At 51.2% G+C, this 25910-nt stretch overlaps 2 protein-coding genes across 3 annotated transcripts in view; one reads left to right on the top strand and one right to left on the bottom strand.

The window, feature by feature from the left end:
- Positions 1-2834: 2834 nt before the first annotated feature.
- ARX (aristaless related homeobox) lies at positions 2835-14913 on the top strand. The gene is made up of 5 exons (XM_027963135.2): positions 2835-3263; positions 4951-5833; positions 8422-8467; positions 11268-11596; positions 13739-14913. The coding sequence occupies exons 1-5, from the start codon at positions 3068-3070 to the stop codon at positions 13977-13979; spliced, it is 1695 nt and encodes a 564-aa protein (XP_027818936.1). The 5' UTR covers positions 2835-3067; the 3' UTR covers positions 13980-14913.
- A 6262-nt stretch (positions 14914-21175) lies between these two features.
- POLA1 (DNA polymerase alpha 1, catalytic subunit) overlaps positions 21176-25910 on the bottom strand; it is a 291633-nt gene continuing 286898 nt past the window's right edge. For both annotated transcript variants that reach the window (XM_012106423.5, XM_042242229.2), the window contains one exon: positions 21176-22378. In XM_012106423.5, the coding sequence (XP_011961813.3) occupies positions 22233-22378 (146 nt within the window). In that variant the 3' untranslated portion in view covers positions 21176-22232. The remainder of the gene's footprint in view (positions 22379-25910) is intronic.

Genomic DNA, 25910 nt, shown 5'->3' with positions numbered 1-25910 from the left:
AAAGTTCGTTTATACATAGTCCTATAGCCCAATCCCGAAAAGTCTACCTACTCAACAAATTAATTAAATTCTTCTTAGATATTAGAGGCATCATTCTGTTTTCTAAACTAACATGTAGGATAACACACACATATCTTAAACCCATCTTCTGATTAGACACTGTGGAGATACCAGCTGATTGTCTCCCCGTGGGTATGTTAGAAAAGTTATCTTTTTTTAAAAAAAAATAATATTTTAGGAATAACAAGAGCCAACTGCAGATTTTGAACTTGGCTGCTGAATTGTGACAAAGATCATTTCAGGGCTGCTGGGTGTAAAGGGAGCAGAGTCAGGCCCTTCTCCCCGAAGTGAATGGATGTGCTTTCCCAATAGTGTCCTCACTTGGGAAGATTGATTAGAAAATACCAAAAATACACAAGATAAAATAACAATGCTAGTGTTTGCACCAGGTTTCCCAAAGAAAGACGCTACATGCCATTAATAGAATTAGATTTAATTCCAGGGGTCATTAAGTCAGAATCAGAAATTCTATGTTAACCTCCCCTTTTGCAGTGGATGATTAAAATTAGAATACACCCCAGCAGAAAGTCCGACTCTTTTAGAAAAAAAAAAAAAAAAAGAACAGCTGCAGAAGGGGGAGGAGGGGGACGGAAGCTAAGAAATCTTCCACTGAGCTGAAACCCCGTTAGGCTCTCAGAAATGAGTTGTGCGTTTGTGTCTCTCTTTAACACCGTCTTCTTGTGGACTCATTTTCAACCCACTCCTTGCGTGTGACGGAGTGTGACTCTGAAGTCACGGAGCCACCCGCAGCCGGGTCTTGTAGATTTCCGACGCGGGGCCCGCTGGGGAGGGAAAAGCGCCCCTGTCTCTCCCAGTGACCAGCCGCAAAGACGCCCGCGAGGCTCCCGCGGCTGGAGGCTCGCTCCGAGGAGACCTACGCGTCTTTCCGCCTCTCGGCTCCGTCGAGACTCGCACCCTGGGAGTGGGCGCTCAGAGCCGGACAGGGAATGGGGAGGGAATCAGCGCTCAGAATGTTACTTTAAAGCTAAACGGGGCTGTATAACAGAGAACTGGGGTGAGACTAGAAAAGGAAAAAGGCAGGCAAACACAGAAGATACCAGGGGCCTTGGAACAACAGAGAGGGCTTAAAAGAAAATCAATGTCAGAGAGAGCTCGGGTTCTCTTTCGCCCCCAACTCCCATCATCCAAGTATAGGAAAAACTGGTGAGACTCAAACTAAAAGCCAGAGAGAGCGGAGACAGATGGACAGACTGACACACACACACACACACACCGAGAGACACAGATCCTCTTCGTCTAGCTCTTAATAGTACTAGTAATATCACATTAGTATTAACATTAGTGATGTGCCTGTTCCTAACCCTTCATCCCCTCCAGTTGTGTCTTGAATGCTCCTGCCAAGCCAGCCTGATCTGTCTGCCACCCACCCACCAGCATCCAAGAGTTATGCAGATGTTTATGGCTGAAAAAAATCCCAGTTATGCATCCTTGTATTTTTAAATACTGACTGTAAGTGATTCAAGTATAATCCTTTGTAAAACGCTTTTCTCTGACACATTGAAGGGGTTGAGAGAGGAAAACCCGGCGTGGATTCCCCCTCCCCGGCTCCTCTCCCACCCATCACCCTCGTCCCCACCCTGCCAGCATCGAGGCCCCCGGCTATCCCTTGGGCCCTGCACCCAGAAAAAGAAGGCACCCGTGCTAGCCCCTCGCCCAGGCTCGGCACAACTTCAGTCAGAGTTGGGTCCCGTTTCTCAGCGCTGGACGCGCTGGAAGCTGTTTGGGGAAGAAGAAAAAACAAGTGCTCTTTCTCCCTGAGGTTCGCTCTCTCGCCTTTGCCGGGGGGGGGGGGGGGGGGGGGGGAGTTCAGAACTTCAAGCGTTGAGATTGGGTTGAAGCCGAACCTGGGTCCCTCCCACCCTAGAGGGCTCAGGGCTCCGGTTAGATCCCGCTCCTTGCAAGCGCGATCGGAGAGTGTCCAGCTTCAGGGTGACGGCCTAACAGAGGCGAACTTATGGGGAGAAGAGGGCAGCGTGTCTGGGGAGAAGGGGGAGACTCTCGGGGCCTGTCGCCAGCTGCCCCTTCTCGCAGCCGACACTCGCCCGTCCCTTCCTGTTCTGTAGATGCGCTAGAGAAGGCCGCGCGCCTTTGGCAGACCTTTGTCTTTAAGGGGACTTTTCGCAGAGTTGAAGACGGTGATGAGACCCTACTAAAGAGAGAGCAACCGCCGGACTCAGGGAGAGGACTAACAGTTCAAGGCGTTGGGCCACAAGAGAACACTGAACGCCCCAACGACAGACGTTTACAGGCGGCCGTCACCCCGGCGGCCCGTCTGCCCTAAAGAGGACGGTGGCTGAGGGCCACTGAGGTCAAGGCACTGTCCTGGGAGCGCAACATTGGCTTTGCAAAGGGCCAAATCCGTCCGTACGCGAGCCAAGCCTCAAGGCCTCGCCTCCAAGGGAGTGAAGTCCTCGGGTTGGTGGAAGGGGCGCACGCCGCCCAAATGGCACCCACTGGCCTGACATCCGAATACGTTAGAGCTTCGGGATAGCCCTAAAGGGTTAAAGGAAGAGCGGCAGGAACAGAATGGAGTATTTAGAAAGTTGCTAGTTGAAAACAAAAAATAAAAATAAAATTGGCTCTGGTGCGTGCCTGCTGCCGCCCCTCCTCCACCGCCGGCTTCTCCGGAATCCAGTCCAGGCTTTGCCGGGAGCGCAGAGCCTCGGAGCAGCCCGGCCTCTGGCGAGAGCCAATCAGAGGGCGCCTCTCAGCACGTGGAGGAGAGAGACACCAGAGCTCCGCGCCCGCGGCTCACTACACTTGTTACTGCTTGTCCTGAGCGCCGAGAGGGCGAACTCCGGCCGCAGGCAGGGCGGGAGCCGGCAGCCAGCGACCGAGAGAGGCAGAGAGGCACAGAGATCGCAATAATATCCATTATAACCAGCCATCTAACCCCACCCCCTCAACACACACCCATCCATCCCACCCGCCCCGAGAGGCAGCCAGCGGCCCGCTTCTCTGAGCCCAGGGGAAAAAAACCCCAGCCATGAGCAATCAGTACCAGGAGGAGGGCTGCTCCGAGAGGCCCGAGTGCAAAAGTAAATCTCCAACTTTGCTCTCCTCTTACTGCATCGACAGCATCCTGGGCCGGAGGAGCCCGTGCAAAATGCGGCTGTTGGGAGCCGCGCAAAGCTTGCCCGCTCCGCTGGCCAGCCGCACCGACCAGGAAAAGGCCGTGCAAGGTAAGGCTGTGCTTGCCGAGCACCTGAAAAGGGTGCTAGGTACTGGTTTGGATGTGTGATGTTCCGGGGCCAGGGGCCTGCGGCTGTCCAACTGGAGACAGAAGATAAAAGAGGGAACAACTCTGAGGCCTGGTACCTCAAAGAGCGGTAAACCTCTTCCCGGGGGATGTCTCTCCTTCCCTCTCTGCTTCCAGAAAAAGCAGAGACCAAGCTTCGCTTTGAGGGCCCTTAGATTCTCGGTATTGGTTCTTAGGTCGTTTAAATACCCCCTTTGGTGGCCTTGCGGGTGCTCTGAAGAGGGGCGATGAGCCAAGAACAGTAGGAGCCGGGTGGACTCTTGTAAGAACTTGGTGAAGAGAAGAACCCCAAAAGCTGTGAATGGGGACTCCAGGCGGAGTGCGCCTTGGCCTTTCCTCTTGGGGAGATTTCTTTATACGAGGTGTTCTGCTTTTTTCTTCTTTTTAAAATTGTAGATTACTTGTGATCTTTTAAACCCAAGCTTTGCAGAAGACATCTCCCTGGGATTCCCCAAATGTTCCTTCTTGTATCTGAAGTGTATGAAATATGCAGCTTCTGGGTGCTATTTTTTCCTCTGCTGTTTTTGTTTTTGTTTTTGTTTTTTTAGAGTTGAGATGTTTAAAAGCTCTATTTTCCCCTAAAATTAAAAATTCCAGAACAACTGTCGTTTTGCCCCGAAACTGTTACACCCAAGTTTCGCCTTTTAAAATCTGTAAACCAGCAGTCCAGCCGCACCGTCACTTGGAAGACAGGAGCGGACAGCGGGGAAAGGGGCGTTTAAAATAAAACTGACTTTTTCCTTTTCTTTTTTTAGCCTGCAGTGGCACCTGTGCCAGGCTCTTCCTCGAGGGGAATGAGCGCTCTGTGCCTATTGCACCCCCTTACGTCCCCACCCAGGGCTTTCCGAACCCATTTTCTCCAGGACGATTTTTCTGGGAGAGGAGCCCCCGCCCCTCCTGTTGGGGGCTGTTGGGGCCAGGTCCTCACGCTGGGCCACTGGGCCGCTCCCTCCTCCCCCGATGCCCGCCAGGCAGTGGCCCCTCTCGCCAACCCGCAGCTGGGAACGCATGGCAGAGCTGAGGGCAGAGGTCGTGCGCAAAGTTTTCAGAGTGGTGGTGATTTTTAAAAAGTTGAATGTTTGCAGATTCCCTCTTGCCCCGAAATGGGAAGGGAAAAGGTGAAAGAGAGGACAAGAGGAAAGAAAAAGAAAACAATAAAGGAGGGAAGGAGGAAGGGGAGAGGAGTGCACCAAAAGAGAAAGGAAGGGAAGGGAGAGGAGAAAGACGCGGAAAGAATGATGAGACGGGGAGAGAGAGAAAGAAAAAGTGATTTTTAAATGAAAGGAAGGGCGAGTAGAGAAAGAAGTAAAGGACGGAAGAAAGGAAATAAAGGGAAGAATGAAAGAGGGAAAGGAAAGGACCGATAGAGGAGGAGAAAAGGGAGAAAGAAGGAAACAAGAGCAAGGGAAAGAGATGTAAAAAAAAAAAAAAGAAAAAGAAAAGGCAAGAAAACTGGGGAAGGAGGGGAGGGCTCGGAGTCTAGCGGTGCGGAGAGCGCCGCGCGCATCGGGGCCTGGGCGCGGAGGGAGCGGCGGAGGGCTGGCCCGGGCGGCGACTCTGGCCCGGACCGCCCGCCGGCCGGCGCGCTGACCGCTCTCCCTTGCCCGCAGGCTCCCCCAAGGGCAGCAGCGCCCCGTTCGAGGCCGAGCTGCACCTGCCGCCCAAGCTGCGGCGCCTGTACGGCCCGGGCGGGGGCCGCCTCCTCCAGGGCGCCGCGGCGGCGGCGGCGGCAGCGGCGGCGGCGGCGGCGGCGGCTGCCACGGCCACGGCGGGTCCGCGGGGGGAGGCCCCGCCGCCGCCACCACCGCCGACCGCGCGGCCCGGGGAGCGGCCGGATGGCTCAGGGGCCGCCGTGGCGGCGGCCGCCGCCGCCGCCGCGGCCTGGGACACGCTCAAGATCAGCCAGGCGCCGCAGGTGAGCATCAGCCGCAGCAAGTCGTACCGCGAGAACGGGGCGCCCTTCGTGCCGCCACCGCCCGCGCTGGACGAGCTGGGCGGCCCGGGGGGCGCCGGGCACCCGGACGAGCGCCTTGGCGCGGCCGGCGGCCCAGGTGGCGCCCCGGCGGCGAGTAGCGGCGCGGGCGCCGAGGACGAGGAGGAGGAGCTGCTGGAGGACGAAGAGGACGAGGACGAGGAAGAGGAGCTGCTGGAAGACGACGAGGAGGAGCTGCTGGAGGACGACGCCCGCGCGCTGCTCAAGGAACCGCGGCGCTGCGCTGTGCCCGCCACAGGAGCGGTGACCGCCGCCGCTGCCGCTGCCGCCGTGGCCACCGAGGGCGGGGAGCTGTCGCCCAAGGAGGAGCTGCTGCTGCACCCGGAGGACGCTGAGGGCAAGGACGGCGAGGACAGCGTGTGCCTGTCTGCCGGCAGCGACTCAGAGGAGGGGCTGCTGAAGCGCAAACAGCGGCGCTACCGCACCACGTTCACCAGCTACCAGCTGGAGGAACTGGAGCGGGCCTTCCAGAAGACGCACTACCCAGACGTCTTCACCAGGTACGCGCGAGGGGTGATCGTGGCAGCAGTGGCTGGAGGGCGCGAGTGGGTCCCGGAGAGGGAAGGTGGGCGGGCAGGGCCCTGGGGCTGGGGCAGGAACTTAGCTCCTGGACTCACCCCAGGCGCGCCCTCCCAATGGCCAAACCCCTGTTGACCAAAAACACCCTCCCACCCCCTCTACTCTGGGCTTGTAAGTTTAGACTGGGATGGGTTTTGTTTTGTTTTGTTTTTCCCTTCCCGAGGTCTCTCCAGTTTGATTTTTGTAATTACAAGTTTTAGCTAGAGAGAGAAAAAGAAACGGCCTCTCCAAAGGGCGCCCTAACGCGCCACCTTGGAGACGTGCGCACCCGAGCGCTCACGCTTGATCAAGGCCCCTGGCGCTGCAATCCCGGGTCCCCGCCAGATCCCAGGCAAGGCGCAAGCAGCGCTGCCGGCCCTCGCCGCCAGGGCTAAGCAGGGGCTATTTTTGGCCGCTGTGTGGTGCGCTCGCCCTCCCCGCCTGATGCCCCGGGAGCCTGGTGGGTATCAGTTACGCAGTTCGCAGTGAAGCTGCCCGCGCCTGTAGAGAAGGCCGTTAAAAAGATCCAAGTTCTGTCGTTTGAGGACTCCTGGAATAACCTAAGGAAGTCAGAACTAGGCAGCGTTTGGTCTGCGGAGGCACCGACCAGAATCTCCCCTTTCCATCGCCCTCCACGCACATTAAACGCAGTGTTGGTTTACTGTACGCGGGTTTACAGGGGCAGGCTTGGACTGCTGGGAGCCTGGCAGGGAGCAGACAGAACAGCTGAGGGGAACTTCCCCCTTCTGACTGGTGTCTACACCTGGGTGTTCCTCCTGGATCCGCTCCATTCCCACTCACCCGAGTTTTGGGGGAAAGATGTACCTGTGAGATAACTGGGCCCCTGAGGGCCGGCTTAGTCATACCTGGGATGCCGGCCCGGCAGGGGTCCTTCCTCTCCCACCCCAAAGCTAAGGTCTGGCACAGCCGAGGAGCCAGGTATGGCCAACTTTCCCCAGCGGGGAGGGAAAAAGGGATAGGAGTGAGCCCGGACTTGGGCTTGTCAAGCTCGAGCAGCCCCACCTTCGCACGAGCCGTGTACGACTTTTCAATGTGCACTTTAGTAGCCCCGGAAAGCTGCCTGCCCCATTTGAACCCGAGGAGAAATTGCTTAGCGCTCAGGAGGCCTGAGCCAACGCTCCAGGGTAGTTGTTCTAGCAATTAATCGCTAAACTGTCTCCTAACCAGAAACGGAAGAGTAGATCTGACTCGGGGCAAGGCACTAAACTTGATCATCCCCTGAGCTAAACTTGGCCCTCCCCTGTGTAATCCAGTCCCTTCATTATCTTTAAAAAAGAAAATAAATTCTAAAGTAATTGTCTCTATCAAATAGCTAAGCGGCCAGCCCACTTTTTGCATTTATCATACACAAGTAATGCAAAAGAAGAAAATGATGTGATGTCGCTTGGCACGCAGGTCTGCCCTTTTAGCTTTTCCAGGGGAACCAAAGTACACGAAGAGGGGTGGCTGCTTGTCACCACCCCATGCCCACCTCTTTCCCACCCAGGGGGCTAGTTAGAGCCCCTTGGCTCCTGCTGGGACCCAGGCAGGAGTGTGGTTTGGGGGTTTTAGATCTGCTGATGCTTACTGTAGCAGGAAGCAGCGGGAAGCTCTCCAGTGAACCAGTTTTCTCCCAGTCCTGAAGTTCCAGGTGTGGGCCAGGCCGGGTCCCAGGCTGGGGCAGGCCTCGCTCTTTCATATTAGTGATTGGAGAGCCAATTACTCTCGTCGCGCTCATATTTTCGGTAAACAGGTTGTAAGCCGTTTTACAGCATCTTAATGGTTTCCTATTTGCCTTAATTGTCGCAGTAATAACTGCAATGACGGGGTAGGGTTTCAGTTAAATTGACTTCCCCTGAGATGGGCAGGGTTTGTAGTGGGCACTGGAGTCAGGAGGTGCGCAGAATTTTGTTTAATCGAAAAATTACCCCACTGAACTCTTAACAAGCTTAACATATCTCCAGAGGGTAATGGGGAGTATGACCTAAGGGGGTGAGGGGGGGGGAGGAAGGCGGGGGAGAGAGAGAGAGATGGAAGGAAAAGCAGAGAGCTGGAGAGAGAGGAAGGAGAGGGGAGAGAGCATTTTTTAAAGAAGGCAGAAAGCAACAAGGAGGGCGAGAGAAATGTTTTTAGTTGAGTGGAGAGTTCTCCCATTTACTCTTAGGACAAAAGAGGCCATAAGCACTGTGTGTGTGTGTGTGTGTGTGTGTGTGTGTGTGTGTGTGTGTGTGTGTCTTATCTAACTCTGGCTTAAGAGTGAGAGAGAATCTGAGACTTGTACAGTCAAGAAGTCACCACTGTCACTCTTGAATATAATATGATGCAATAGAATAGACAACATCCTGTATCTGGGAGTGTATTGTGTTTTCACGTTTGCAGTCAAATAGAAGACACTCCAGTGTTGAAGGGGTGGTGATGCCCAGGTGTCTGTTAGACCCTAATGGAAGAGGATGCCAGCGAAGGAAAGGTGGCTGACAGGCGGTTGCTGGAGCCTGCAGTGACCTCCTGCCTGTGTGTTGCTTTCTTATAGGGAGGAACTGGCCATGAGGCTGGACTTGACTGAGGCCCGGGTCCAGGTGAGCCGCACTGCAGAGAGGGAGGAAAGGAGGGGCAGTGGGCTGGGGAAAGAGTGGAAGAGAGATGGGTTGATGGACTAGGGGGTTCTTGAGAGACTCCCTTCATAAAATGAAGAGAAGCAGAATCAGAAAGATAAACCAAAACACTCCTGCACAAAATTATATTAAATATGAAGATCTGGAAGATGGAAGGGGAAGGTTTCTAGGTTTGGGAGCCTTGTGGGAGGAGTCCAGGATCAGAAGTGGGGTTTCAGGGTCCCTGAGACTGCAGTTCAGAAGCCCCCTGGTCCACAGCCCCTGTAGGAAACAATCTGCGAACTGACTTTTCCTGGTTGAAATAATGGGATGGAGCATGGATTTGGTTGTTAGACAAATCCGCTCAGCTCCAAGCAGGTATTTGGCTGCGATTAAGTCTCCAATCGGGCTTCATAAAAGCCCACTTAGTGCTAGAACAAACAGGGCCATTTGAAGGCAAAATGCTGTTTGATTTCCCCTCCGCCCGCACAAGGAGCTGGCTAATGCTATTTGATTTCCCATTTTTTATAGCAATGAGCCCACATTGATCTAATAGGGAGTGAGTGCAATGCTATTAAAGGTGTTTGCAGCCCCATACCAGAGTGCATTTCCGAACCCAGGCCCCATAACCAAAGAGACGATCAACACTGGGCAGCCCCGATGGCCAACAGAAAACAGATGTCCCTGGGTTAGGAGCTGAGTGAATCACTTTACAGTCAAAATCAAGCGCTGATAAAGCACAATAAATTCCATATGGCTCATTTAATACACAACAGCTTCTTGCATTAGAGGGCTAATGATGAGGCCTGTCCCCTCCTTTCTGTTGACACATTTCTCCATTGTCAAACAGAGATGTGACAGCAACTCTGCATTTTCTGCTCAGGGGAACGAGTCGTGGGAAAGTTAAATAACTTTTAAAAAGAAAGAGAGCGCCCCCTCCCCTTCTCCTCTCTCCCTATTCACTGGAGAAGATGTAATTAAGTGAATATGAATTATTAGAGTCCTTTCGTTTACCTTTGGGGGGCCTCAGAGGTATTAATTCAATAATGAGGAATTGCAGGGGGACATCTTGATAATTGCAGTTGAGCCGAGAGCCGATCTGTCTCTAGAAGGTTTCCATGTTCTTTGAGGGCATTCTGCCTCCACTGTCCCCCCGCCCTTTACTCCTTTCACTGCCATCGAGGAGTGGCGGGTATTCTTGTCTAGACAGATTTGGATACACAAAAGCTGCCCACCCAGCCTGGTCCCATCTAGTCTTATTTTTTCAAGTCTCTGAATTTCCACAATGTAATGTTTCTGCGATTCTCAAACAGATTATTTGAGGGCTGTGAAATGTTATGGATGGGCCCCCTTGGGGCAGAATTTTAAGTAATCAACTGACTTGGATTCTCAATTTTTCTTGTGTTAGGTGGCTATATAGAAGTCAAACCGAACCTAGATACCAGTGCTAGTAACGACAACCCCAGTGTGTATATCTGAGAGGCATAGATGTCTTAAAATTTTAAAAAACATATACCTCTGGGATCATTTACATTATATTTTAATATAATTCTGTATAGCCCCAGAGTTCATTCTTAATTTTTAGACTTGTGTGCAGGCATAAACTAAGCCCTAAAAATACTAATGCCTTCAAGGGAGAAGGAGCGTATCTTCTCAGCTGTGGGTGTGATGAGCAGGTCACATAAAAATAATTTCATGCTCCTAAAAGTTATTTTTAGACCATGGTAGCTGCCACATTTCAGGTAAAGGTCTCTACTAAAACTGCTTTCTATTAACAATTAGGAAGATACCTTGTGCTGAAAACCTCCCCCCAACCTACAACTATCTTACTTAAATAACCTACTTAAACCACATCTCCAGAAGAAAGGACCGATTAGCTACGAAGATGTGCCCAGTCTCCAGGTGTCCCACACTCTGGTTTCTGTGTCCAAATATCACTGTAGACCTGATCCATGCAGTCACTGCCTTCCTTGGTACAACCTGGCCCTGCATGGAGCCCCTGCAGATAGCAGGCTGTGTACCCCACACTTCATTACAACTGCCTCCTAAACTGTATGCCTGTTTGCTGATTATCATAGGTATTTCTTCCCTCAGTCCCAGCTCCCCTCAAGCCCCCAAACATAGGATAGTGCTCATAGGTGTTCAGTAAATATTTCTGGAAAGATTAAACCACCTCCCTGATTCCCTTTTCAACGGAGAGCAAAGATTTTGTCACCTCTTGGGAAAACCTGAAATAGGTGAAAAGAGCTGATTTGCCACCGAAAGCTGCTGTGCATTCTTCTCTTGATGGCTGTCTGTTCCCAAGAGTCATCACTGAATGCCAGCTTCCACAAGCCTTATTTGACTCATTCCTCATCACAGCCTTATGAGTAAAGTTTTATTATCCCCATTTTACAGATTAGAAAACTGAGGTTCCGAGAGGTTTAAGTGACACACAGCAAGCAAATGGCAGCGCAGACATGTAAACCTTGGTTTCCTCACTTCTAAATACAACAAACCATTTCTTAAATTTGGAAAGGAACCAGGCTAGTTAAAATGTCCACTGGAAAGGGTTCACTTGCCTGGTAGTTCCAGATGACTTTATTTAGGCCCTCTTTCTTTGCCCCTTTGGTCCCAGACGTGTCCTTGAACAACCCGAGGCCATGGAGGGGCGAGGTGGGCGAGGGCTGCAGTGGAAAAGTGGAAAGGAGGGAGGGCCCCGCGGCACGGGGGCAAGAGGCGGGGACCGCCCGGAGCGCCTACCCAGCCGGAGCGGCACCGACCCCTGCCTCTCTCGGCTTTGCAGGTCTGGTTCCAGAACCGTCGGGCGAAGTGGCGCAAGCGGGAGAAGGCGGGCGCACAGACCCATCCCCCGGGTCTGCCCTTCCCCGGGCCGCTCTCGGCCACCCACCCGCTCAGCCCCTACCTGGACGCCAGCCCCTTCCCTCCGCACCATCCCGCGCTCGACTCGGCCTGGACTGCCGCTGCTGCAGCCGCCGCCGCCGCCTTCCCGAGCCTACCTCCGCCTCCGGGCTCGGCCAGCCTGCCGCCCAGCGGGGCGCCGCTGGGCCTGAGCACTTTCCTCGGAGCCGCAGTGTTCCGGCACCCGGCCTTCATCAGCCCTGCGTTCGGCAGGTAAAACGCGGCTTCGGGGAGGCTGTTTCTCTCATACACGCACAGAGGCTGGGGCCCTGGGAGGAGGCCAGAAATAGGTAGGGACTACACACATCTTTCCTGTTTGGCTTAACTTGAGACTTAGCCAAAGAAAATAATCTCTAATATTGCTTTAAACAGTGCGGATCTTGAAGGGAATGACGGGACTGAACGGCAGAGGAAAGGGTAGTGGCAACAACAGCAACCACAGAAATTAGAAGTGTTCAATGAAAGCTTTAAAGTACCATTTGAAGGCAGTAACAGCCTAGACCAAAGGTGGTGTGTGTGTAAAAGGGTACAGGTGTAGGCTGCAGAGCCGGGATGACTTTTCAACTTTTGCAAAAATCCTTCCTCGTTCCCCAAAGCCTGGCAGCCAGAGGAATACAGCCCTGAGGCCAAGGGCCCTCTGGGTCCAAAGAAATCTTTCTTCTTCCCCAGACTCTACCTTCCTTGTCATTCAAGAGATCCGCTGCCAACCATACCCTCATATATGCAACCCCGGACCCCCAAAGCAGCACAAGACAACGAAATCAAAGAAACGGTTCATCATATATTATAAATCCCTTTCTTTAAATGAACATCGAATGATGAAATTAAAAGTCTGTATAATCACACAGACAAAGAAACAAAGGAGAGATGTATTAAGTTGGAAAGCGCAGTGAAACTAAAACTGAATGCAGCTTCAGTGATCTCTCTTCGGGAGAACAAAGAAATAATAGATTCATCCAACTGCGCAGGCACTTAACAAAAAAATCATCTTGGAGAAAAATTTCAAAAAAGACTCAGTAAAATTACTTTCTTGTAACAACCAATGAAGTAAACAGAAAGTGCACTGAAGTGTAGTGACTCAGTTTACCTGGTGGAACCAGAGCATGTTACGCCCCCTCCAGGCCACACTTATTTCTTTTTGGAAAAAAAAATGTTTAAGTCCTCTGTCCCTCGCCCACCACCCTCTCCCTTTCCTCTTCTCACAACAAGTGCCTTGTTAAAGTTGCCAAACCATGGCTGGAGTATCAGCTGCGACATTTGGAGAGGCTGGAAGAAGGGTGCGGTGGAGGTGGGACGAGAGGTGGAGGGTGGGCTTGGGAGAAGCGGGGGGGCGCTCCTCGAGCTCAGGTGGGCTCATTTCTAATGGTGGAAACTCTGAGTTGGCCTTCCGGGGGCCGGAGCCAAAGCCCTGGGAGTTAGCGGCAGTGGTGGTGGTGGCATTGAGGGTCAGGGGCGGCTCGGCCTCTGCCGCAAGTCTGGCTCGCCGCAGTGCAGAGGGTGGAAGCGCGTGCGGGTCAATGCTGGCGCCTTCTGGAGGCGGTTTCGCGGACTGGAGTCCCAGACTTGGGTTTCGCCGTGCGCCGCACGCGGGGGAAGGGGAGGGGGCGCGGGTCCGGGGGCTCTTTGGTACTGGTGACTGCACGGGGCGCAGAGAATGCGGTGCTGGCGGGTCATAGTTGCCTGGCGAGCGGAAATCAACAGGCGGGAGCCCCCATCCCCACCTCGCGGTCGTCCGTCGGGCTCTGGCAGCTCTGCCTGGCGCAGGAGGGCGGCCGCGGCGGCGGGAAGGCTAGCAAACAAGACCAGCTTTTCCAGGGTGAAAGGAGCCCCGGGCCGAGAAGGCGTTCTATAGAAGGAGTACAAAGTGCAGCACAGGTCTTTCTCAGTTTTAATCCCACTTTGTCCTTTCTCTTTTTCTTCTCCCTTTCTCTCCTTTTTGTCTCTCTTCTTCTCTCTCTCGGCAAATAGTATTATAGGCAGTCGGAGCTCTCAGTCTAAAGTACACTCCCTTCTTAAGCGAAAGCCCAGAATCCGCGCCGTGGGGCCGTGGGGTTCGGGGACTCGGGGCTTGCTTCCGCCACGGCTCTGGTCCCTCCAGGAATATCTGGCCCCTCGGTCTTTTTTCCACTCTGTTCGTTTCCTGCCCTAGTAAACCGTTAGAACGTCCCAGCCTCCCGCCCGCGCCTCCAGCTACTCCCCAGCCCCGAGCCAGCCCCGAGCCAGCCCCGGACCTGCGACTCTGCGCCCCAGCGGCGGCGCCCCTCTGGTCCGCCGGGGAGAGGCGGCGGGAAAGGCTGCACGAGGCGCTGCGCGCAGCTCTCGGGGCGTCACCGCGCTGTTTTGCTCTCCCTGCAGGCTCTTTTCCACCATGGCCCCCCTGACCAGCGCGTCGACCGCGGCCGCGCTCCTGAGACAGCCCACGCCGGCCGTGGAGGGCGCAGTGGCGTCGGGCGCGCTGGCCGACCCGGCCACGGCGGCTGCAGACAGACGCGCCTCGAGCATAGCGGCGCTGAGGCTCAAGGCCAAGGAGCACGCCGCGCAGCTGACGCAGCTCAATATCCTGCCGGGCACCAGCACGGGCAAGGAGGTGTGCTAAAGGCTTCCCTCCACCCTCGCGCCCCGGGCGCGACCCGAAAGGTCACCTCACTCAGCACCACTCAAGACCAAATGGAAACAGAGGACCAGCACACTCCCGAGACGGCACTGAGAGAGCGCAGCCGCCTTCGCAGCAGCCTGGACGCGGACAAGGCAGCCCTCGGCGCTACCCGGACGTGGCACCTCCTCGGCTGGCTGTCCACCCGCCCCTGCCCCTGCCAACTTCGCTCCAACTCAAATGTCCACTCTCTCCCGTTCTTTTATTGAAAATATCGGGGAGGTTTTCTCCCTAAGTCACCTGGTATTGAAGTTAACAATTTAAAAACCCCAACCTCTCTGCCTCCTGACACCCCACTTAGCTTTTTTTTTTTTTTTCCAAATAGCATTTTGGCGCTCTAAGTTGATCTTGCCAGCGTGGCCCCAGCCTTCGGCGGCGGGGAAGCGAATGCGAATCTGTAAGATAGCTAACAGTGCACTTAACGGAAAGGGGCGTCTTGTTCTTGTTCTCTTCTTTATCATACATCAACCAAGGTTTTTATATCAAACCAAAGGGAAATACTCTGCTAGAATATGGACTGTTGAAGTCACCAAACTGTGATTATTGATTCTGTACATACCATTGTTATTAAAAAAAGAAAAAGAACAGAGCTTTGTATATTTGAAATGTTATAACGCAATTGCACTCAGCGTGGTATGGTAAAAGTTTGTCCTCCTGTAGATTCTTACTGTGTTGTAGATACGGTAGGGTTCCTAGACAAATATTTATGTACTCAAGCCCTTTATTTAACTTATTAACTGTAGAGGCTTCCGAAACATTCAAGATAAAGGCAATGGTACAGTACTTTTGTGTAATGTGTAATTGTTATCACTTTTCCTTGCTATCTAGTGGAGAAGTGTCACGCTCAAAATAAAACAAAAATATATGTTTAACAAAAGGAAGTGTGAATACTCTCTACAGGAGCTGAGGGGACAGTAGAAGGGCCCCCCCCATAAGACCGCGGGTGGGTTCCTTCGTCCCGACTCCCCCAGAGTTCATCTGCACTCCCGTTTTCCTGGCAGAGGGCCCTGGTTTGAATGTGATCCTCAAAGGATCCGTAGAATTTCCTAAGAAAGGTTAAGATCGCCGCCGCCACGGAGCTTTCCACGTGCATCTCGGCTCTCCTGGGTAGTGTTGCAGTGGGAGCTGAGGGCCCTGGGCCTCGGAGGTGGGGTGGGCTTGAGGGAGGGTGGGTGAGTCTACACTGTAGGCGTTGACGGTGAAGACAGAAATTTGAAGCGAGCGGGGAGTCTTAGCTGAGAAGGCGAAGGAAACTGTTCGTGGAAAGTGCCACGTACAAGGAAGTGCGCACCGAGATGACAGGTAATGGCGCGAGAGAGGAGCCCAGGCGGTGGCTTCCGAGGGGGCGGGCTACACGGTACACGCGCGGGGAGGAGGGTCTGTGGCGGGGGTAGGGGGAGCAGGGAGGAGTGAGTGTGTTGGGGGGGTAGGAGGGTGTGTGGTGGGGGGAAGAGAGGGAGGGAGAGAGTGGGAGAGAGAACGCAGAAACAGTGATGGAAAGGCAGCGAGGGGTATCCAAGTGGCAGATCTTAACTCGACAAATGTCATTACATCACTTATCCAGGCATTGGGAAATGTATATACTTGTAAAAAAAATCCAAACAACTCAGGTTTCGCGAGGAGACCCAAGCAGATTCGCAATCTGCAACCCCCCGGGCGCACCCCTCCCCGCGCCGGCGGCGACGGTAGCTTCTCCCTCCCCCGGGCCGTGCCTGCGCCCCCCAGGTGACCGTTCGGTGTAAGCCCGCCCGCGGGGGCCGGGTCTCGCCAAAGCTCCCAGGGTGATGGGAAAGGGAAGAGAAGCTTAATTAGTTTCAATTTGTAGTAATTAGTGCGCTGGACCTTTGGGGAGAGGGGCAGGCGCGGGGAGGGGGGCGGCCGCGGCGTGACTAGCGTGGCTCTCGGAGCCGGTGCCGCCGCCCCGCCAGGCCGCGGGCCAGTCGGTCGCGGCGGGGGGCGCGGACGCGTCTCCGGGCCGGCCCCGCCGGGTTCCACGCGCGCTCCCGGACCGCGCCCAGGGGAGGGGGCGGGTCCCCTCGCCGCTCCGGGCGCAGGCGTGCGCGGCCGAGGGGCAGGTGCGGGGGCGGGCAGAGGTCAGCGGCGACTCGCGGGTGGGCGAAGGCCCGGCAGCTGCCGCACTCAGCCCCGGGCGTCCTCCGCTCGCCCGCCCGCCCGGCCGGCAAGCCGCAACCCCCCCGCCCGCCGGACACCTTGGGGAGCGCGCCCGCGGGGCCCAAGGCTGAGGGGGCGCCTCGGATATTGGCCGTCGGGTCACCCGGAGCTCGCAAGCAGGGCCCGGCCCCGGACACGGGGAGTAGGCGCCAACTACCTCTGCTCAGCCCTTCCCGCCGCACACTCCTTTCCCGGGGGTTGCAGGCTCAGCAGGAACTTTCTAGGACATTCCCCGAGATCTGAGTGTCTCAAACCTTCACCAGACTCCACAGAGTCTCCTGGGGTGAAGGTCGAGTTCCTGGGGTGGACAGGGCTACTCAGGAGTTTGAGGTGGGGTGGGGACTGCGGAGCGCAGGAGGGGCCTGAGGGAAAGGGCTTTTTTTGGGTTTTTTTGGTGGTCAATATCAATTTTCCGTTGATTTTGGCTTTTGTTTAGGTAGGGCTTCCCCCCCCCACTTCCAGGCTGCCAGTTGGATGGTGTACGAGAAACAGTACCATTCTTCCTGTTAATGAACTCTTTTTTAAGTCATTTTTTCTCATTTGACCCTTCCATGGAGCAGAAGCAAATTGCGTGAAATTACCTCCAAGGATTACATTTATTACTGGCCAATGAGAACCCCTCTCCTTGTTTTACAAACTCTTAATCCTATGTCATTCTGATGCTGCAAACAAGCCCAGTCCTGGGCCTCCTATTCTTTCAACTTTCCCCAGCTGGAGGGACCTCATTCTGCACTTAATATTCCCCATAAATATCACACGCTAAAGACCCCCTGACTTCCAGCAAGTCCACATTAAACATGTGACATGTCACGCATGACAAACTCTGAGTATCTTTTCAAAGCAGCATTAAAAGCAAAGAAACCAATTTTCTTCTCCTTCCAAACCTCCCCAAGTGCTGAATGATGGGGATTGGAAAGAGCCACTGGAGCGTACTTAGGGGGATTTTATGAGATTTTCCAGAATGATTTAATCTTATTGTGAGCATTATTAATGAATGGCAACCCAATTTGGCCCCAATATCTGGGAAAGCAGTCACAATGCTGGGAGCGGCTGACCCCCCTCCCAACCTTAAGCAAACCTGTTTCACCCTGGAGGAGGCCATGCAGAGCCCAGGGGAGTTCAGGAGAGCCCCTGTGATGGGGGCATGGCTGTTCCCTATCACCCCCAAGCCCGAATGCCCCACCACCTGCTTTCCCAGGGCCACCCCCACAGCATCTTGGGGTGAGGGGTGAGGGAGCGCAGTTTGGCCTCTGTGGGAAGGATGAAGGGAAAGGGCAAGTTAATTTGTTACATTTTCAGACAGGCTAGTCAGATCCTGAATGGGCCCCGAAAGGAAAGGCAAGAAGGGAGCAGTAGGCCGAGTAATTTCAGAATATGTCCCTAAGTACTCTTCAGTCACCAGCTACCCATGAGCCAGACTGTGGACAGTTAGGGAGGACAGCTCAGGTTTGTGTGGGGAAGATAGAAAGCGGATGAATCAGGGAGAATGATCACCAAAGCCAGGGTTTCAGGACTTGAGACTCAGTCTTCAGTTAAAGTCACCAGTATAGGCCTCAGCCACTTTCCCATTTTTTTCCTATTACCACGCCCCCACTGGGGCAAACACTTATTATTGTTGGTTTTGATCTGTAATACCAAGAGACAAGGCACTTGTACCTCTGTTTTTCATACCGTTTTGAGTGCAAATATCTTACTAGAATGGAAAAGTGGCTGATGGTAGAGGGAAGGAAATTATACATGAGTTAGTTCAACTTGCTTTTAGAGGAAAAAATATGTATGTGAGCATGTGTGTATGTGTATACACAAAAGTGAGTGTGTCTGAATGAAGGGGGTCTTAAATGGGGCCTAAAATGGTATTTTGGAACACTGAGTTCCACGGAGCAATTGCTTATGTATTTAAGTGACAGTGGCAGCCTAGCTGGGGGGCGGGGAGAAGAAAAGCTGTTACCTGACTGGGGTAGGGGGAGGGGGAGAAGCATTTTTCAAAGGAAAAAGTTGTGTTGTCCCTGGACTTTATTAACAGTCCAGTTTGAAGTATACATTTTTTCTTTAAAGAAAAGGGAGCGATTACCAGTTATACATTAAAAAATGTCATTCAGTCATTTTTATTCATTCTCCGGAAATCTTCGTAAAAGCCTGAATCATACTTCTACAAGCAGCAATTTTGTTAATCCAAGGGGTTATTACTCTGGGCCCTTATTAGGTTCTACACCACTGCCAAGCAATCCTATAACCCTCTCAAAAGAAGTTTACCTCCCTGTTATAAAACCAGTAGTGGTATTTATACTGTGCAATAATTAGTGTATTACTTGAATCCACTAACACGTTCATTTTATCTCTGCACAAAACCTCTAGTCTGCTTATAGAAAGCTTGTGCCTCCTTTGGTGCTGGTAAAGTGGTGAAAGAGTGAATTGAAGGCTGGTTGCACTTTCTCCTTTTGCCTCGCCTTAATTCCCATCTCTTTTTGCTCTCATCCAATTAGCACAGTGTATTAAGCGGTTTATCATCTCATAGTCAGCTATTGAGAGAAACAAGGCGAGCACTTTGCAATAGAACCTGCGCTCCTTTGACACCCTCAGGTACTTACATATTCCACTGTGCTATGAATAATAGAGGAAGAATGGAGCGCTAATTCCCTCATCAAAGAATGCCTTGTCTGCTGCTTTGCTCAACAACACCATTCTGATCAAAAGAAAAGCAATAAAGCTTAGCATAACAAAACGAAACCTACTTATTAGCTTAGTGGTTAAATTAATGCAGAGCCGCTGCTATTCAAAACCAAGGTTTGAAAACAGCCTCCAACAACCTGATAATGCTGCCTTCGGGATGAAGGAATTTTAATCTGAAATTTGAGGCTGGCTCAGATGAGTTCATCTATTAAACTGCTATAAGGAAGCTCCACAGCAAACCGTTCAATTAAGAAATATTTAGGTGAGCAGAGAGAAAGAGAGAGAGAAAGGGAAAGGCAAGGCGGGTTAAAGTCTGGGATGGGAGATGGGAGAACTGAATTGACGGTCAGTGAATTCTGAAGAGGATCTGGGGCTTAGTGTTTTTCATAAAACCCTGACAAGATAGAGAAAGCTGCTTTTGGAGTTTCCATGTCTCTGCATTACCTGCCAAACTAATTTCAATCTGTTCGAAAAGGCATGCTGAGGTGCATCTGTATGTGTTGAAGGTAAGAGGAGGTACAGGCTGGAGAAGGGGCTGGTGGTAGGGGGCAGTGAATTCATCCCCTTTGACCAGCCTCTGCCAAACTCCAGTCTGTGAACTTTGGCTCGCCCCCATGTCTTGGGCAACAGTCTCAAGACAAACTCCATCTGTTTCCTGGACAAATTAAAATCTTAACTGAGCACGCTTTTGTAGGATTTTCAACTTCCGGTCTCCACATCCCCTTTTACACGAAGGAGAGTTGAGAGTTATACCAAGTTATGACCAAAATAAATGTGCTCCCTGTTGTTGGCAGCCCCTAAATTCAACAGGAAACAGAAAAATTCCAGATGGGTTCCTGTAGGGCCCTATTTCCCAACTGGAGTGGATAAAATTTATCCTAGAGGTTTAGTCTGGCCCACAGCATTTAGAATTTTCTTTTTTAAAATTAGTTGCCAAAGTTTAGGAATTGAGATACTTTATGGCCATATCTGGATTCCTGGCTCTTGAAAACGTGATCCCATGACCACCCAGGGCTCTGTCCCTCCCAGAATTGCTGAGCAGCTCCTGCCTCCTTTGGACAGGACGTGGCCACTCAGGCTCATGAGGCTCTGCCGCTCTCTAGAGGGAACCCGGCCTGTTTCACTTTTATCACCTGAGCTTTACACCTATGCCAGGGAGCCTGTGAAGACATATAGGGAAGTTCCCCCTTTCAAAGTGGGCGGCATCTCGGTACTCGCCGTACCCATGTGTTATCAGACGGTGCAAATCAAGAAGAAACCTTTCTCAGAGTAAAGCGACCATGCCATGTTCCAATCTTCTGACAGAGAGATCCACTCAATCCTAAAGTTGCAACTTTCTATAAAATCCTGGAATCTTCAAATGCCTCCCAGAAAATCCTCTTAACTAACCTGGAGTTACTGATCTGAATACGAAAATATCAACCACTGTGTTAGCTTTTTTTGGGAACTGTACTAAGAAATGTCTGACTTTCTATGCACTTTCTACACAAATGGTTCCTGCCCTCACAATGATTACATCTAGATGCAGAGACAAGAAGCAGACCAGTGAGAAGCTGTTTCTGTCTCCTGGCATTTCTTGACAAGCAAGTTTTGTATTTGCCATAATAACCCCAAGTCCCAGAAATCAAGGAAAACATGCTTTCTCTTCAGAAAGCAAAGTGGAGGTGTGGGCACAGGAAGCATACATTAGAGAACCATCTCTATAATCCTACATGGTAATAGCAAGGAAAAAACACACTAGTCCTTAGTTTCCCAGAGCAGCCTGGGTGCTGCAACTTCTGACAGGTTGCAGTGCTTGAGGTACCAAGGCATTAATTAACTGACATGGTCATAAACCCAAAGTGTTTCTACTTAGAACCTGAGTATAAGAAGAGAAAGGAGGAGAGGGTGAGGGAAAGAAAAGAGAAGGCAAAGCACGATATAAACTGGCATCATCTGTACTACATAACCAGTATGCCTTCACTAGGGTCCAGGCTGGGTGACCTTTCTCTTGTGGGGGCTGTTCTTCCAGGGGCCATCAGCCTCGCTCTCCCAAAGGAGATAGCACTGGACTCTTGGCTTAGCTCTCTGAATATGCAAGTCAGCAAAGCACATGAGAAGCCATACTTCATCTCTCAAAGGACCCAAAGTATATTGAAATGCCACTCAGAACACTGGGACATACATTATGCCAAGCATCTCTGAGCACAGACCTAATAAGCAGGCTGAGGTTGGGCAGGGGATGGTTTCCAGTCATCCCCTACTCCTGGCTGCCCCCTCCAGTCCACTCTTTGCACCTGACAGAGCCACTGCAGCAGTTTTCCTTTTAGAAAACTTTATTCTGAATTGAAAAAAAAAAGCACAGTATATATTTCCTTTATGAAAATTCACGTAGATTTTTTTCCACAGGTACATAATTTTTAAAAAAAATATAGCATAGCTGTATAAGGGGAACTTTTTTTTTTTTTTAGTTTTTTTAATCTTACCAAGAATGTAAGAAAGGAAGGCTACACTGAAATACGTTTCGTTTCTGGCAAAAAGGCACCGTTCTGAAGAAATGAGAAAAATAGCACCAGGGCCGATTAACCATCCCTCCCTCCCCTCATTTTTTTTGGATATAACACAAAGGTCCTTGCCGTGGCCTATACACATTTTAATGAAATGCTATAGGATATCAAATTATTTAACATGTACTTCCCCTTTGTATAAACCTTTACCTAGATTTTCTATTTGAGGAAATGAAAAAGGCAGGTGAGTGTAAAACAGCTGTCCAGTGTGCATGTGCAGGCTGGGCTTTGGAGAAATTCAGTACACAAGTAAGCTCTGTTTAATCTATTTAATAAGTGCACAGCTTCTAAATCTCCCTCCTTAAAGACTGAGAAGGACAATTGCTCCTGGAGCCAGTGGCCTGGGAAGTACTTGGGTTCAGATTGGGTTTAACTGGCATGTGAAAAGGCAAAATGCCCGCCCTGCTGCCAGGCTCTGTGAACCCCTCTTTCTGGGGGCTCCTCTGCTGAAGGTCCTGGGTAAAAGCCACTTGCCTCCTAGCCACTCTCATTTCTCTTCCTTCCCCGCCCCCTCCCCTAGAAATCCAGGGCTGAATGCCAATGTGAAGCAGCCAGTTTTCCTGGTGGTGTTTCAACAGCACAAGGTATATTGTCAGAGGAAGGTATTTCTGCTGTTCCCTGATGTTTGGTAGATTCAGTAGCTTTGCAGTTGCCCCTTAATAATCCCCCTCCCAAGTCACAGCCACACAAACATGATTGTAGTTCCACAGGAAAAGCGATGCAGGAGAAGCAGCCAGGGCCATGATGCAGGTGCCAAGGATGTGGGTCTTCTTTCCACCGTCCCTGCAGGTCCACTTCCTGGAACCCCTCAGGACCATACAGCACAATCGGCGAAGAGTCTGCTGAGGTTCACTTTGGAATAGCCACTTTGGGACAAGAACTGCTCTGCTGTGTTCTTGAGTTTTCTATAGTCCTGAAGAACTTTGGGAGTAAGAAACTGCTTCTTCAATTTATCTAAAAAGAAATAAAAATAAAAGGATTACAAGGCTCAGAAGCAGCTTCTTTAAAAAGCATTCAGTATTTCTGAAGCACTAGAGCAGGAGCTGTGAGTTCTGTTTGCAGCTCCAGGTCTCTGATGTCCTCATGGTCCTATGGCTGGTCTAGCCCTGGGGCCAATCCCACACTGGGGGAGAGGGAACCCTGAGATTCCTCTGTAGAAGATTTTCTTCCTTCCCCCTGCCCACCACTTCTCAGCACCTAGCCGACTCAGCACACCGGGGACAGGGCCACTCTCAGTGATGGGAACTGCAGGTGCACGGCCATGTGCAGCAGGCAAGGTGAACTCCACTCGCAGACACTCGGCTCGTGGTGCTGTTGAGCACAGGCATGCAACTGCATGCAAAGTACAGATGTGGCAGGAACTAGTTTGCCTCAAAAGGAAGGCAGAGCCTCCCAGTGCAAACTCCCTAGATCAGATGGGCCTAGTCGGCTTCTAGTCCTTTCCATCTGCATCCCTCTGCTATACAAAATCTCCTCTGCTCAAAGAAACAAGGGATATGCTGTCTGGAGAGCACCTGTCCATGGCAAGATTGCTTTTTTCTTCTTTGTACACACCGTGTACCTTTGAACTTGAGATGTGCAGCAGCCCTTTCTCTGCTTCCTGCTCCTCCCACTCATTCATCCCTGGCCTTCCCATTCTGCCCAGGGCACTCTCAGCCAGAGAGAAGATCCTTCCTTTCTCCCCCCAGAGTCTGAGACCTCTAAACTTGGTTCTTTGTAAGGAGCAGTGGGCTGGGACACCCAGGTCTGGCCTTTTAGAGACAGGCTGATCCCTGGGGTAGCCAACCCTGCCCACGATGGTTAAGATGACACAGTTTTGCTCAAAGCTGCTCGGGAAACCTCTGAGGTGTTTGGAGAAGCCCTTAAAAAAATTCCCCATCTGATGGCTGAGGAGGTTAAGTCACTTGCCCCAGGACACAGAGCTGGAGATCTGGGATGTAAAAACGTAGAGCCAGGTAGCCAGAACCCTGAGCTCACTTGTGGTGAGGCTCACTGTGCACCCCTATCCATGCACCCCTGTTCACTGCTCCCAGATAGACATGGGCAGGCCCCCAGATGCTGGCCTACGCCAAAGAGCCTGGGCGGGGGGGGGGGGGGGCGAGGCTGCCTGGCGCCCCAGGTTAGGGAAGCATCAGGAAGGAGACATGGAAGGGAGGGCACATCAACCACAAAAGAAACAGCAGAGCAACAGTGAGTCTACAAAACACCCGCACAATGAACTCAGTCTCCAGAGTTTTGTTCCTTAGCTACACATTCACGTTTGTTCTCCACAACCTTTTCTCAATTACATCAATTGCCTTTCAAAAAACAACAACAGAAAGTTTTGTAGAGAGGATTTAAATGCCCAAAGCGGGTGGAAAAAGAGGCAAAAGAGAGAGAGAGAGAGAGGGCGCATCGTTAAGCAAGGAGAGAAAGACACTTTGAAAGTTCTAATTATCGGAGTCTGGGAATACACAACAATGGCCCGAGCAGTGGCGGCCGGCCGGCGCCCCGTGCATGTGAATGACACAAATGCATGTGTGACCGGGGAGAGACATTTACAGAGCTGCGGTGAGACGGAGCAGGGGAGGAAGAGAGAGGGCACAGCTCCTGATGTGTTTACCTCCTCTGCTGATGGGATATTGACTTTTCCCACCAGGTTGGTTAGAAAGGGGACTATTTACGCTGCCACACAGCCGAGTTAGAATGACAACCAGCGTCATTCGGTGCTCTTCTTCGTAAAAGACAACTGTGACCGCCAGCATATCCCATAGCCGGTCAATACGGCAGAGGCACCATTCCACGCCAGTTAGAGATGCAGATAAAGGCTCCTACTTGCTTCCCCAGTGAGAATCGAATCAATAACGTTTGGAAGGTCTTCTAGGAAAAAGAACTGCACGAGCTGCCACAGGCTGCACTGGGGATGGGAGCTGTGGGGAGAAAGGGCTCACCCCTTCTTTGTTGTTGTGTTCTCTCTGCGTTGGGTACCTGGGCCACCCACGTCAGGCTTCCATCACTCTGTTTCTCTTAATGCTACACTCACCTGCTACTTTAGAACTCAAGGGAAAACAGGGTTAAATGGTGGAAATCAGTTAACATAGCCAGTAGAAGCAGATTCCTTCTCTCTGCTTTGGTTCTGGGAGTTGGGGAAGAGGCCGTCAGGCAAGCAGCAGAGATGTGCAGCCATCCTGCCCCATCCACAGAGATGCCACAGGCCATAGCTATTGCTGTCTCAACAATCAGCACAAAAAATCCAAACTTCATCCAGCCAGGGAAGGAAATACTCTTCCTACACACAAGCGCATCAGCAAAATATACTCTAATGGACAGAAGTATCACCAAATCACTCATTGTAATACAACCAACAAAGCAAATCTACTTTTCCTGGGAATAACATTTGGGGGAACATGTATCTACAACTTTTTTACCCTTGTCCTTTCTACATGGGGATTCCTTAGGGTTATATACTCATTACCAAAAAATATCCTGCCCCCAAGCCCTGTGAAAACAATGAAAACCGAGTGAGCCTATATATTCATTATTCACACAATGTTTTATCAGATAAGAAAATTAACTGCTAATTTAAAAGTTTCTACTAATTAGAGTCTAAAACCTCAAAATCATGCAAGCTACAGTATTTTCTATATGGGATGAACTAGACCATCACCTGCATGTTGAACTTGTCTGAAATATTTTACTTAAAAGCCAAAGGATCAAATAAGATGTCAGAACGGTTTTTTTTTTTTTTAATGGAGTATTCTCCCATCTAAGGAAACCATCTCTCTTTCAGATATTTTATTTCTGTGTCAGTAAACTAAAAATCTCTTTTCAGCTTTACTCTTTGTAAAAGCCTTTTTGGACTTAAAGAAACACACTGCACTACGAACCACAAGGCAAAGACATTTTAACATCGCCTACTGGTTATTTTATTTTAATTAAGGCAGGCTTAGGCACACAGGCAGCAGCCGTCTCTGTTCTGAATGTCTGTTTCATTTATTTCCGTGCAAAGGTATCAAACAACAGTCAGTTATAATTGATTCTGTCAGGTGTTATACAGTCAGTCATAATTGTCTCTGTGTAGAGGTGTGTCAATTTACTATATCTGAATTAAATATTCTGTCAATTATGAAATCAGGTAATAATTTCAGTCAGTTTTTTAATTGCATGGCTTCCCACCATACCGTTCTCTGCTTTCCCACCTTTTCTAATCCATAGCCTCCCTCCCTCAATGCAATGTGAGCTTTGCTGTAAGGGGTGGAACGCAGAAAGCTTTGGGAATTTTGAAAGAAAACCTCTTTACGATTTAAAACCATCCAACTCATAGAGAGCTATTGGAGCCTCTGGCCTGGCTTTCTCCTGAATATCAATCAATAACCAAGTCTGGACAACACAGGGGATCTGAAAGATCTCAAGTGACATCCCTGTTTCAAGGGCAAACAAATACATTTAGGGCCTCAAATCAAATGACACATATATAAATATTTCTCCATCCAAATAAGAAAGAAAA

This window comes from Ovis aries, chromosome X, assembly GCF_016772045.2.
Source record: "Ovis aries strain OAR_USU_Benz2616 breed Rambouillet chromosome X, ARS-UI_Ramb_v3.0, whole genome shotgun sequence".
NCBI lineage: Eukaryota > Metazoa > Chordata > Mammalia > Artiodactyla > Bovidae > Ovis > Ovis aries.
Note: the sequence above shows the minus strand (reverse complement) of the source record. Positions and strands in the feature narration are given on the sequence as shown.

Excerpts from the sequence above, each read along its gene's own strand:
- ARX (XM_027963135.2), top strand. The coding sequence starts at position 3,068 with ATGAGCAATCAGTACCAGGAGGAGGGCTGCTCCGAGAGGCCCGAGTGC. Across the intron at positions 5,834-8,421 it reads TACCCAGACGTCTTCACCAG|GGAGGAACTGGCCATGAGGC; the intron begins GTACGCGCGAGG and ends GCTTTCTTATAG. Across the intron at positions 11,597-13,738 it reads ATCAGCCCTGCGTTCGGCAG|GCTCTTTTCCACCATGGCCC; the intron begins GTAAAACGCGGC and ends CTCTCCCTGCAG.